This window comes from Parasteatoda tepidariorum, chromosome 2 (genome assembly GCF_043381705.1).
Source record: "Parasteatoda tepidariorum isolate YZ-2023 chromosome 2, CAS_Ptep_4.0, whole genome shotgun sequence".
NCBI classification, from domain to species: Eukaryota; Metazoa; Arthropoda; class Arachnida; order Araneae; family Theridiidae; genus Parasteatoda; species Parasteatoda tepidariorum.
The window spans coordinates 71,533,141-71,546,615 of NC_092205.1; the positions used below are offsets into that span (position 1 = coordinate 71,533,141).

General features: G+C 26.4%; 2 protein-coding genes across 6 annotated transcripts in view; one reads left to right on the forward strand and one right to left on the reverse strand.

Annotated features, from left to right (window-relative positions):
- The window catches only part of LOC107454460 (uncharacterized), a 40,832-nt gene extending 31,802 nt beyond the window's left edge, over positions 1–9,030 (forward strand). For both annotated transcript variants that reach the window (XM_043041949.2, XM_043041955.2), the window contains exon 5: positions 8,772–9,030. In XM_043041949.2, the coding sequence (XP_042897883.1) occupies positions 8,772–8,888 (117 nt within the window). In that variant the 3' untranslated portion in view covers positions 8,889–9,030. The remainder of the gene's footprint in view (positions 1–8,771) is intronic.
- Positions 9,031–11,803: 2,773 nt separating this feature from the next.
- LOC107454467 (centrosome and spindle pole associated protein 1) overlaps positions 11,804–13,475 on the reverse strand; it is a 43,769-nt gene continuing 42,097 nt past the window's right edge. For all 4 annotated transcript variants that reach the window (XM_043041970.2, XM_043041965.2, XM_016071674.3 and 1 more), the window contains 2 exons: positions 12,969–13,055; positions 11,804–11,932 (listed from right to left, as the gene is read on the reverse strand). In XM_043041970.2, the coding sequence (XP_042897904.1) occupies positions 12,987–13,055 (69 nt within the window). In that variant the 3' untranslated portion in view covers positions 11,804–11,932; positions 12,969–12,986. The remainder of the gene's footprint in view (positions 11,933–12,968; positions 13,056–13,475) is intronic.

The window sequence follows — 13,475 nt, forward strand, 5'->3', positions numbered from 1 at the left end:
ATATATATGTATATATATATGTATATATATATGTATATATATATGTATATATATATGTATATATATGTGTATATATATATATATATATATGTGTATATATATATATATATGACTTATTTTTGGGCTACAAAATGTTCGAATCCGCTACTTTTGGAGCTCCCATTCGCTACTTTTTAATCTTAAGTTCTGGCAACACTGAATGTGATTCGAAATGTGATTAGAAATTTATAGATTCATATAGTATGGATGAAATATGATTGTTTCAATAAATTTTAACATTGCCCTCCCCCCATGATCGGAAAGAAGTATCCTTTTATTTAGTCCACTTTTTAAATGCCTTCAAACCACTTTTAAACTAATATGATAACTATTCAATATTACAAGAAAAATCGAGATAGAATCTCAATTTTTCGAGGTGATTCCTTCGTGGTTAATTTCTTTAAAAGTTCTCGCCACGAGCAAATAAAGTTAAGAAGACAAGTCGTAAACAAAACATTTAACTCTTTTACAGAGTTCACAAAAAAAGTGTGAAATATTTTTTTTTTATTTATCCGTTGGAGTATTTTCAAAAATACGGCTAATGCCATAAACAGAAGAAAAAAAATTCGAAGTATTTCAAAAAGTTTGATAGTCTTGATTTTATTTTTAGTATGCGTAAACAGTGCGATCAATGTTTTAACGATAAATAAGTTACATATAAAAATTTAATTAAAAATGATTGAAAGTGCTGCATTTGAGAAGGTTTGCATAAAAGCATCAAGGCAAAATAATATTTTAACTGTAATTTTTAATAATATTCACCAAAAAAAGTTATAATATTCGACTATAAAGATTTTAAGTCGCATGTTACTCTATGAAGAACTGTGTAAATTAGAGTAAAAGCTTACTTACTTGTGATTCTCACCAGAAGGATCTCTTCATTTTTCTAAAATTAGGAAGAAGAAAAAAATCAATGCACAATTCTCAAAGAGTCGAAAACTATTTTAAAACCAAACGATTTTAAAATTCATTTTCTTATAAATATGACGACCTCACGATTTTAAAATTCATTTTCTTATCAATTTAGGCGTTCATCTTTTAAATTCTAGGAGATGTGAAATTTGCCTGATTAATTTTCGTTACTGTTATTAAATAAAATAATAAAAATAACTTATTTGGAACAAAAAATTATGTCTAATATTTTAATAAAAACAAACCATAACTTACTATGTATGCCTTGCTCTCTTTTTTCTCTTGCCATTTTTTTTATTCTGAAAGTTTAAAAAATTCAATTTAAATTTCATTCACGTCACATTTTTTTACAGTTCAAATAATCAGGAAGCTCATAAATGATTTATTTTTAAGGATGGTTGCAAATTTATATAACGATCGTTTGCTTTATAATTTAGAATTTTTTTCCATTTTTATTAACTCGTTTTTCTGTCCTTGATGATGAAATCGAAAACGCAACTCCGCTTTCTGACTAGCTAGAGTAGAACGATTTTCAATCCTAATAATATCCATAAGCGTAGCGCTAGACATTTTACTAAGGTAGGTAGAGCCATAATAATTATGAAGGTTTTAACAGTTATACGAGATTTCAAGTAGCTTTAGAAAGAGTAGACTTTTTTTTATTTAAAATATCATATTATACCTAATGTAGGTTTGCGTCAGGATTCATATTACTTGGATAATTAAAAAAAAATTAATATATATAATAATATAAATAGATATAATATAAAATATGAATAATATATATATGATTAAATCTGTGCATAGTTTTTAACAATTTTTAAATTATCATCATTTTATTTTAAATATTTATTTCAAAAAGTAATTTTCACTCATTATCTAAATGAGAGAAAAAATTTTTGCTCATCAGTATTAATTAAAGGCATGCTATGAGACAATTTCAGTGCATACTTTTTTTTTTTTTTTTTNTTTTTTTTTTTTTTTTTTTTTTTTTTTTTTTTTTTTTTTTTTTTTTTGAAGAGAGGAAACTAAAAAAGTTTTCTTTTGATAAACAGCTTAAAAAATTCTTTCTATATTCTATGCTGAAAATTATTGGAAAATGAACTTTGGAAGGTGAATTTTAAAAAAAGAAAAAAAGAAAGAAACAAGTATTTCTTTAAAAAAGAGAAATTTCAATCACTTAAAAATTTTATTAATATACCGGTATGAGAAAAAAGAAGAATATTATAAAAATTTAACCATTTAAGTTAATTAACAGCTAATAAATTTTTTTTAAAAATAGAATGTGAACAAGTGTTTTTATGGGATGAAGGTTTATTTTTTTCAAAAAGGGCAATGAGGTGGGCCGCATTATTTTAAAAGTGCTTAGGGAAGCAATGGTTAAGAAATAAAGTGAACTTTAAAGTGAACTTATAATAAAATAAGATGGATTAAAAGTAATTTTTGTAACTGCATGTAACAAGGCGCGTAGTCAAATCCTTCAACAAAAAATAAGCACCTTTTAATCACTTTCACTCAGAAAATATTTTTAAGCGCTATATACATTAAAAAAATGCAAAATAATTTTTAAAGACTTTAGATGATCATGATAACATAATTAGTTTCTGACTAAGAACTCTTTTCTGGATTATATTAACCATCATAAAAAGATCAAGAGATTTTTCAGTTCAATTTCAGAAGGTGGAAAAAGAAGCCTAAAATGCTAAAATGGAAAACATCTTCCAAAATGCAGCAGAGTTGCACATGAGAGTGCAAGAATCTCACCAAAGTCAGCTCAGTAGACGCACATTTTCAAGCAATTTCCCGCAAGTATTTCATCAAACATGTAAAATGATTGGCGCTTTCATGCGCTATGGAGCGACGGTGCGCAGAAATTGATTGTGGTTGAATGAATTAAGACATTTAATAGAACAATGCGAAAACCACGCTTTTGCATAATACGTGGCGAAAATCGACATTGTAAAGAAAGAAAAGTGAAAACTAAGCACTTTTAAAAACTCTCAATAAAAAAAAGCACCTTTAAGGGCTTTTAAAGAACGGAAATCGAAAATAAGCACCTTAAAGCACATTTTAAAAACTCTACGCACCATGTGTAATGACCAATAAACGAGGATAGCTAAGAAAATAAGATTGCACAACACAGGCTGTGTAGCCAAATTTTCCAACAAAAAAAATTTTTAAAAAAATTTTTAGCACCTTAAAAGAATTAACAAATAAAAGAGAGAAAATCATAGTTATATGCACAGTAGGAAAAATATTTTCTTCCTATTGATAAAAAAAGTTCCTCAATGTGTACTTAAAACTAAAAAAAAAGAACTATAACTTTTTTCAGACTTTTTAAAACTCATAGACTTTAAAATAATGATAAAAACATATACCCCAAAAAAAATTTCAAAAAAACATTCTACGGAAAAATTTTAAATATGCTTTATATCCCAGTGGCAGAATTTTTTCGAGCTATCTGCGACAAAACACTCTAGCGCTAATATCTTTCTGCAAGATACTTTTAATAATTAATGTTGCAAATTAAAAATAACAAAAGAGCCGTGACTATATATTTTTTTAAAAAAACTATATATTTTATGTATAGTTTTAAAATATATAGTTATAACACAAAAAAAACTAGGCCGAGATAGCCTGGTTAGGTTGGTAGAGTGCGGGCCCATATCCGAAAGTTCGTGGGTCGAAGCACGTTAAATCTATCGAGTCGCAAAGTCCTCCATAACAAATCAATGGACGAACATTAGTTGCGCTAAAGGGTGAATGTGGTTTATTGTGTTAGTCATTACGGGAGGTCTCAATTTTTTTTTTCTTGATTTGGTCCATTCTGGATGAAATTGAGATAACATATTTCATTTTATTTTAATTTTACTTACTGCTAATAGACAGAAACAACTTATGATTTTGTTTGATAGAGCATTGAAATCAAATGATCATCAGCTAAACACATGAGAAAAATAAATTTTTTAAACCTCCTGTATGAACAAACTTTCCATGTTTCCCCTAAATATGAAATATGTTTAATTTGTAATATTATATTTCGTATACAAAATTAATTCATTTAGTTAGCTAATGATTTTATTGTTTACTGATCATATTTGTTTCTATTTTTAACTCATTGATTTTCTTTGTTATTATGTGTTTAAAGTTAATAAGGCTTCTAAATTTTTTAATTAATAAGGCTTTTAAATTTTTAAATCAAAGTCGAAACAACTTCTTAAAATTGTAAGTCGAAACTATATATGAAATTTTGACAGCTTTGTTTTTATTTTAAACGTGTGCATTTAAATTAATAAAATAAAAATAAATTAAAAGAAATAAATGCGAAAATATAAATAAATGATTGGATAAAATAAAATAATTTCGTTGTCATATCTTTTAAACAATTTGAGTATTAATAAATTATTTAAAAATATGCAAATTTTTAGTTTAAAGAGTAAACAAGTTTTTTGACTTGTTTAAAAGGTAATTATGCCCCATCACTCGATCATGAGACTATTTATATCTGCTCCTAAGGATCAGAATTCTTTATTATTTTACTTTATTGTAAAAATGATATATTTAATACTTTCATGTGATATGCTGCAGTTTTTAATACCTAAAAAATGACTGAAATTTTCAATTAAAAAAAAATTAATTAATATTTTGAACACATATTTAAATAACTCCACGTTTTGTTTTGCTATCTCATTTTATATTATCACAGTATTTAGAGCAGACAGTTGCTTGTGAGTGTAAGGATGATTAAGTAAAAGATGCATACAAAAAAAGAAAGAAAAAAAACATGCATTTAATTTTAGTTAATGTCCTCAATATTATATTTTTAAACTTCTCGGAAAAAAGTAGTAAAAAAATAACTGTCGCAAACAAATTAATATTAAATAAGAAGAACAAAACAAAAATGATATCGAAATATGCTGAATCACTAGTGAGACAGGTGGGATGAAAGACATCGAAACCAATTTGATTGAATAGTAAAACTAGAAGGTGTTGTTTCTAAAATCTAGAAATTTATCAGGCTTTTATTTATTTATTTTTTTTGTCACAAAATTTATCAGGAACTATTTGTTAGATTTCAATATGGGTTATGTTTTTTCCTTGATTAAATATTAAACATTAACAAATATTTGTCTTTTAAAACTTTTTATTCAATAATAAAAAATAATTATTCCGTAATTGTAATTATCTAAAACTAATTGCTAATTGATAGAAAGCTTTAGTGTGCTCCATTGATATATTGAATGTTTGTTTTGGCTGGATGCCTGTGCAGGGCGGGGAGTTTGCTCTTTCACATCATAGCCACTGTACACCATCAAGAGAAAAACTGAAACTTCAAAACCGTATCGCTTTTATTCTCTCTGATGTTTAATAGACCTTTTAATAAATCCTTAAAAATATAGGCCGAAAATTTACATAAGTAATGATAATTTTTATTCTTGCTCAAAAATTTAACAAATGTACTTAAAACAATTAAAAAGAATGCAAAAATAATGAAGATCTAATGAAGATTAAAAAAACAATTTTGGTAACAAAAACAAAATACATGGTATTGAAACCATTCATTTGGTAGTTTTTCTGTTCGCATTGCAAGTTTTTCGAAAATTCTGGTTTTTAAAATTATTAATTAGTTCTTATTACCACACATTTAATAAAAATGCAAAACTAAAAAATAAAATTAACCAAATTAGTGATTATTATGCCATGCTCTAATCAGCGACTTCCAATTATTATTTAGGCTTCCCTCTACAGAACCCTAAATAATCAGTCTTCTATCGGCGGAACCCCGACATTATGATTAAAGTTTATTAAGGTAAAATTGCGAACGTTATAACCTAAAAACAGACTATTTTTTTAAAAATATATGGAGGAATGAATATTTTTCATCGTTTTATCATTAACAATCTTAAATAAGGTTTTATATCTGACAGTTAAAGTTGCAGTCCTTGTGCTATATATAGTCTAGTTTTGAATTTATTTTTGGTGTATACAGGGTGATTCTAAAAAGATGGGCAAATTTTAGGAAGTGATAGTACACACCCAAGCAAACAATTTTTATCAAAGAATGCATGGTCGAAAACAAAACGCAAAACCGCTAGAGGGCGTCAAAGTTTATGTTCTTATATGAGGCAAAAACACACAAAGAACGATGAAGTTAAGTTATAAAAGCAAATTTAATGGCATGTGATTACAATAAGTGTTCAAAACAGTGGCCGGCAGCGGCTATGCACGCAGTACAACGGCGAAGGAAAGATTGGCGAACATTCTGAAACACACCAGGCATATCACGAACTTTCCCTGCAGCAGCCGAAAGCTTGGCGACAAGTAACGCAGCGCAGTAACTCGCAACAGGAATGGAGCTTTCACTTTTGCATCAAACAACTTTCCAAATGCCCCAGCACCTTTGAGTTTTGTTTTCGACCATGCATTCTTTGATAAAAATTGTTTGCTTGGGTGTGTACTATCACCTCCTAAAATTTTGCCCCTCTTTTTAGAATCACCCTGTATACATAAGCTGAAAATGATTATGATAAGCCGAATTATGGTTTACTTCTAAATGAACTGAAGATACTTGTTATAAACGTTAAAAATGGTAATTTGGAAATCATTTTTATTCAAAAAAAAAAAAAAAAAACTATTTTTATTTAAAAAGTTCGGTATGAAATACTAATGTAATATTTAACAAATGCTTATTCTTCTCCTAATTTGTTCAACATTCAACATATTGTTTTTAGAAATATATTTTCATTTAAAAAATGCCATTTCTATTTAATTGGTATTTTACTTCAAATAAGTTAATAAAGGAAATCGAAAGGTTATATAAGATATGATTTACAGGTTGGATTTAAATATTATCAGAGATTATAAAAAGTACTACTAACTAGAAGTTATAAAAGTATTCATTCCTGGTTATAAAAAGTACTAATTCGCGAAACCTCTTTAACTCTCCCTGAAACCCTCAAGTTCCATAGAACACAGTTTGGAACTGCTTCTTTAAGGTATCATTATACCAAAATACCTACCAAACAGGATGGTAAAAAACTATATTTTTAATATGTTAATTTCATGAGAAATCATAACCAAATCGTTACGGAAAAAAACTACCCTGTTTTTTGGTGCTTCCATAAATATCGTAAATTTCACTATATTCTAATAGTTTTGACTATACTTTCTTTTCTCAGTGCGGTCAGTACCACATTTCATAAAAGGTACTGTATTGCCGCATGCAAACAGATGTGTTTTTCAGAGGGCCTTCTATTTTGACACTACAAATTCTTAAAAAAAAAATAAATAAAAAAAAATTCCCAAAATTGAAGGAAAAAGAGCATGTGTCTAAAAGATTTACATAAAGAACATATCTGGACATTTTCCACAAAATCAAGAATGTCAAGTATCCAAACTACTTAATTTAATTTATTAAATTTAAAGAAAAAAAAATGTATCCACAAGGCAACTGTGTATATTTGGGACTGATGATTATGAAATCTAACACAAAACTGTGAGATCGTGGGTTCTATTCTAGCTGATGCTAGTTTTTAATTATTATTTCTTAATACTGAAAAATGTTTTCTTACTTTTTTTTAAAACTATGCATGTTAAAAACTATCAATTTAACTATTAATTAAAAAACTAGAAGGCTCCGCCCCCTGTTCATTTTGCTCACTAACCCTCCTGGTTGATTCTCACGAATCATTGCAGATTAAGAGAAAAAATTACGATTGAATTGCCACTTTCATTTCAAAGATGGCTAATTTTAAGCAAATCAATAAAATTGGTACCTCCGCAGAGTTATTACTCAATGAAGATGAACTCAAGGGACAGAGCATTCGTCTTCGAATGAGGTGCACCGAGTTCGAATCCCAGTGATGGCTGGTCGACATGAATACCACACCCGGCTTACACCTATAACTGTACTCCTAAGTGGTAGACGTATCATGGGTTAGAGTCCCCTTGCTGTCAGACTAACCGTGGGAGGCTTTCGTGATTTTCCTCTCCATGTAACTGAAATGCGGGTTTCAATCAAAATGTCCTCCACAAAGGCAAAAATTTCTTCCAATACTTGATCCTAGAGTTCTCTTGTCTTCTGGATTGGGTTAAAAATTACAAGGCTAGAGAGTTGAACATTAGTAGTCTCTAACTCGAAATTGGATGGGCTGTTCAATGACTGTTATAAAATAAACTAATAATTTGCCGCGATAGCTTGGTTGGTAGGGCTATGGACTCGTGAGAATGGGAGTTCATTTTACATATTTTAATCTAAACTAAAAAAAATGTTTGAATGCTATCCCATTTTAATTTTATTTTGCTATTAATAATAAAGCTTGTGGGAGAAATATAAATTGCTAACGCAAATATATTTAATATTTTTTAGCTTCTTTTGATGTTTATTGTATTTGATAACATTATTAAAAGTTTTGTTCTATACATCTTTTTATAAAAAAATTATTTTTCAGACATTTGTAAGCAAAACAAAGTTTATGGGAAAATTCAAAAATATACTTAAAAATTTTAGTTAAATTCATCAAACAAAAAAGATACTTCAGATTCTTCGGAAAATCAATTTTTTAAAAAAATTATTATTAGCTGCAAAAAAAAAGCATAATACAATCCTCTTAAAGATATTACTAATGCCATTTTGTTCTATAAGGGTTAATTCAAAATGCAGATACAATTTCTATGCTTGCACAAAAGCAGAAACTTCTCATTTCACATATTGGATAGTATATTCCAAAAGATTCAAAATAACTTAAGATTATTCTAGCAATTACATATTGAAATTAATTATCCATGTTTATATTAAGCATTTCAAAATTGTTTTCTAGAAAATTGTTCCAAATGCACCTATATTTACCCTGCTATGTGACAGTGATATTTCTTCATCAGAAGAAGATGAAATTGAAGAAATCCCTACAACTCATACAATATTGAAAACTTTGTAAAAACCTTATAACGTATTCTCTTGTTCATTGTGTTCTTCTATTTATAGTGTTTTTATTGAATAAATTTGTTTTTTTTTAAAACACTTTTACTGTTGATTAGAAAAAGTTATATCCAGTAAAGGGAAAAATTAGCTAACTTTGATAATTATCTTAAGTTATACTTATTTTGTTATTATATTAAATAACTTTTGGTCTCATCTCGCATTCTAAGAATTTCACATTCTAAATTGCAAATCTTGAGAGTTCTAGAGACAAATCCGAATCATGCATATTAATCAAATAAAGTTTCAATAAATTTCTAAAATAGATAACAGAATAGACAGAAAAATATTGCCAATATGTAAACCTTGGTGTTTTTTTTTTAAAAAAAAAATGCTCTCTTGAACAATAAGAAAAAGTTATTTAGTTATTTAGGAGTAACTTTATAGAATCTTTCATTTGTGTTGCTTCTATTATCTAATTAAATTGAAGCAAAATAAATATAAGTACTTAGTTTTTTTTAAATTTTCACTTCTGAATTTCTTGCTTAAAATATTTCTTGAAATAAAAGAATTTTTCAAAGTAATGAATACAAATTAAATTGACAAAATAATTTTATTTATTAATTTTTTTTACAGATGAAAATAGCAAAAAACTCTTTTAAATACCATTTTAATTATATATATTAAAATAGTGTAGCAATTGTAAGATTTGATAAAAATATGTATTTATACAAATGTGAAACTGACATAAAAGCAAAATTCTCACAATGCAGAATTGATATGTTAGTAATCAATTTTAACCACCAAATTATTATTCTACATAGAAACTACCTTCTTTGCATTGCATAAACCTCAATAACACAAATGATAAAATAAATTATACCATAACTATCTAACAGCTATTACTTGCAACACACAACAGTTTGAAGTGACCAGTACCCAAAACAATTCTCTAGTGATGCATAGTAAAATTATAAACTTTCACATAGGGATAAAAAAATGCAGCAATAAACATATTCAATAATTGTAAACATATACTGAAATATAAAAATCAGAACTATGTTTCGTACTTAGCTAACACATTCCAGCCTCAGTAAAGCACTCTGATTTTTACTGAGATCATTTTAAGATGCCATATAATTGGTGGGAGGAAGTAGAAGAAGAATTACATTATTTTGATTATTAAAATTTTATTTAACTCATTAAGAGATAAAAATTTGCCTTAAGTTATAAGTTAAAATTGAACTTTCAGAAGATCTTTATTACTTTTTAAATCACCGGGAAAAGTAGCTTATTCAAATATCAAAGCCACTTTCTAAAAACTCATTTACCATGTCAATGTTAGTTAAAAGAATTAATATATAGCTACTATTTCAACTGAATTTTGTCAGTGTCTCTCCCTCATCTGGTTAAACTCTTTTAAAGACTGTGATTGCACAATTCTCCTCTCACTGCCCACTGCCACAGTAGCATATACAAAACGAGTCTTTCTGCCTCTAACGGACCAGGATCACACAGATGGTACCTCAATTCTGTATTCCCAAATCAGTACTCTTTTGTATGTATAAACTTGAAACGTGTGTATCTAGAGAAGTGTTACTTTCTCCATTCATTGGCCCTGAAGGGATTAATCAAGAATTCTCATGTTTTAATTTAAATTTTGAAATATTACTAAAATAAATCCTTTGAAATAATATTACAAAATGAAGTAAAATTCTAATATGAAGTCATTTTATGAAGATGAAAAAAAAAAAATTATTATTCCATTTAAAATAATCTCTTTCAAAGTTTAATTTTTTTGGAAGAGCAAAATCTTCAATTTTTATCTATTTTAGAATTAGATCAAAAATATATGTAATTTTTGTAAAAAACTTATAATGGTATGCAATTTAAAAATATGTTACACCTATCTAAAATTAATGTTTTTGACTGATTACAAATTGTAAATTTAAGAACGAACACACAGTTTTTATATTCAAACTCAAGAACAATCTAAATCAGTATGGGTTTAAATTAAATATTTAATCTTATTTTCTTTCATTGATTATAAAAAATCCCAATAATTCCTAATTTCTGAAATATTTCAGATCATGTACTAAGGTAAGTTAATAATAATTTACAGATGTGTTATTAAATTGTCTAAATAAATACTTAAAAATCAAATTTATTTTTAAAAAAATTAATTATAATAATTTTTTCAAATTTTCAGCATTTTATACGTATTAGTTCTTTTTTAGTACTTTCTTATAAAGCAGTACTTTCTTATAAAGCAAAGTACTTCCTTATAAAGCAGAGTAAAGAATTTTAAATGAAATAATAGAAATTTCTGAAACAATAGTTATTTACACTTTCACCCTAAAATTAATATATAAATTTTTTTTTAAGTATATACATTTTTGATGTCCAAGCTAATTTTATTTGCTGAATTATTAACTAGCAAGTTTACAGTTAATTTAGCTGAAATATAATTATGACAAAGAATGGTAATCTTATAAAATAATGATAATATAACAAAATATTGCAATAAAAAATTAAATTATTGAAAACAATCATTTTTTAATGTAAAGGTATATAAAGTTTTGTAGACATTGAAACCTTTTTACTTTAATTATAAAAGTGCTTGATTAACTTACACATAAATTAAATATATCACAAGATATGGCAAATGAAAATTTCCGTTATAGAGTCATATACTCAACAATAATAATTCAGTATACTCTGCATTAACATGATATAGATATGAATTACAAAAATTATACTATACATATTAATAAGTACAAAAAAAAATTTTTTTTTCAGTTTTTACAATATAAGAATGAGAATTATCTTTTTATTATTTGAATAACAAATTTTAAAATATTTGATTAGCATAAAAAATGCAATTTTCATTTAGTGCAGCGCTTCAAAAATATTTACAAATAAAGTGAGTACTAAAATAGATATGATGCAAAATGTATAAAAATATATACATGAAAATTTAAAATATTACAAAAATTCTGATTTCCCAATCTTCTTTCTTTGAATTGAGCAATTTTTTTTTCAAATGTGCTTCATTTTTAGGTTCTAAAATTACAAAAAATAATTATGGTTCAACAACTAACTTTTTATTTTATTTTTAAAAAAATTAAAGAGGTGCATTCAATTTAGTATCAGGTTAGAATATATTGAATTCTTAATGAACTTAAAGGTACAGTAAAACATAAAACATGAATAACAAAGGTGGATGGGTACCTAGTTGTAGACAAGTTTTAAATAAAATATTTATAGAAAATGAATTGAACTTATATGTTACAAGTTTCATAATTTTTCAAAGCTCTACAAAATTGAAATAGTATAACTTAAATAATAATAAAATTAAACAATTGCAAAAAATATTTGATTTTTTTTTTTTTTTTAAGAAAGCAAANTTTTTTTTTTTTTTTTTGGTATTCTTTTTTAAGCCGTTTTTGGTTTGGGAGTACATAAGTTTCATAAGTACATTCACATAAGTTCAAAGTTCGATAAAATTTTGGTACCTTGAATTGTATTCCATAGTTTTTGGATATCCAATTAATTTGATGATCCTTAATGTCAGTATGCAGAAAATATATTTTTCAAAAAATATGATTTAATATCCATAAGTTAAGAAAACAAATAAGTTTATAACTTAGATTATCTTGTTCAGCAGTTACCAATAAAGCAGTCTGATATCAGTTTTCTGTGAATGATTCTGGTAGCACAACTTTGATATGACACATTTTCAGGAAAATTACAAGACATTTAGTGGTACATTTCTTGCAGGAAAAATACTAAACATCCAGATTAAAGACACTTTTTACTCTTCAAGTGTTTTTGCTGCTAGAATTTACAAGATTTTGTGATTTCATTGCTATTTAGAGTTTACTAATGATATAGCTATTTAAAATTTGAGTCATTCTGTTTCTATAAAATGTTTTTCTTATAAAAATCTGTGCATCAATATCATTTTTGAAAATAAAGGGTTTATTCCTAAATAATGCATAAAATATTCTCTTAGTTTTATATACTACATATGGATTCCGTTTTCTTTGAGGGAAAAAAAAGAATGTTATTGTACAAGATAATATTTCTTCCGTTATACCTGAAATTACTCAAAGGTTCATCTCCTATCATACTCATCCTCTTCGTCATCATGTACAGTGCGCCGATTCATCACCTCATAAGTCCCCTAATTAAACAAACTTTAATTAATCAATATTTTTGCATTTACTAGTAAAAAGCCTATTTTTAATGGTGCCATTTAGTAACTGTGATTATACATTACTATGATAATACATTACATTACATATAACTATGTCTTCAAAAAAAGCATCTTATTTAAATTTTGTTCACAATAAAAGAAAAATAAATGAAAGTCATGGAGCATTACAAAATTGGATGAAGGAATAAATTATATTTAATAGCAAATTATTCCCTTAAAATAATCATATCATAAAACCTAAATCAGAACTTATGAAAATATTTGAGTTGTCAGAAAGCTCCTAACTAATTTTTTTATAAAATAAAGACATAAAAGTATGAAGAAAATTATATTAAGAACACACTTACTTAAACATGCCTACACAGTTATACCCATTTCTTTTGGAGA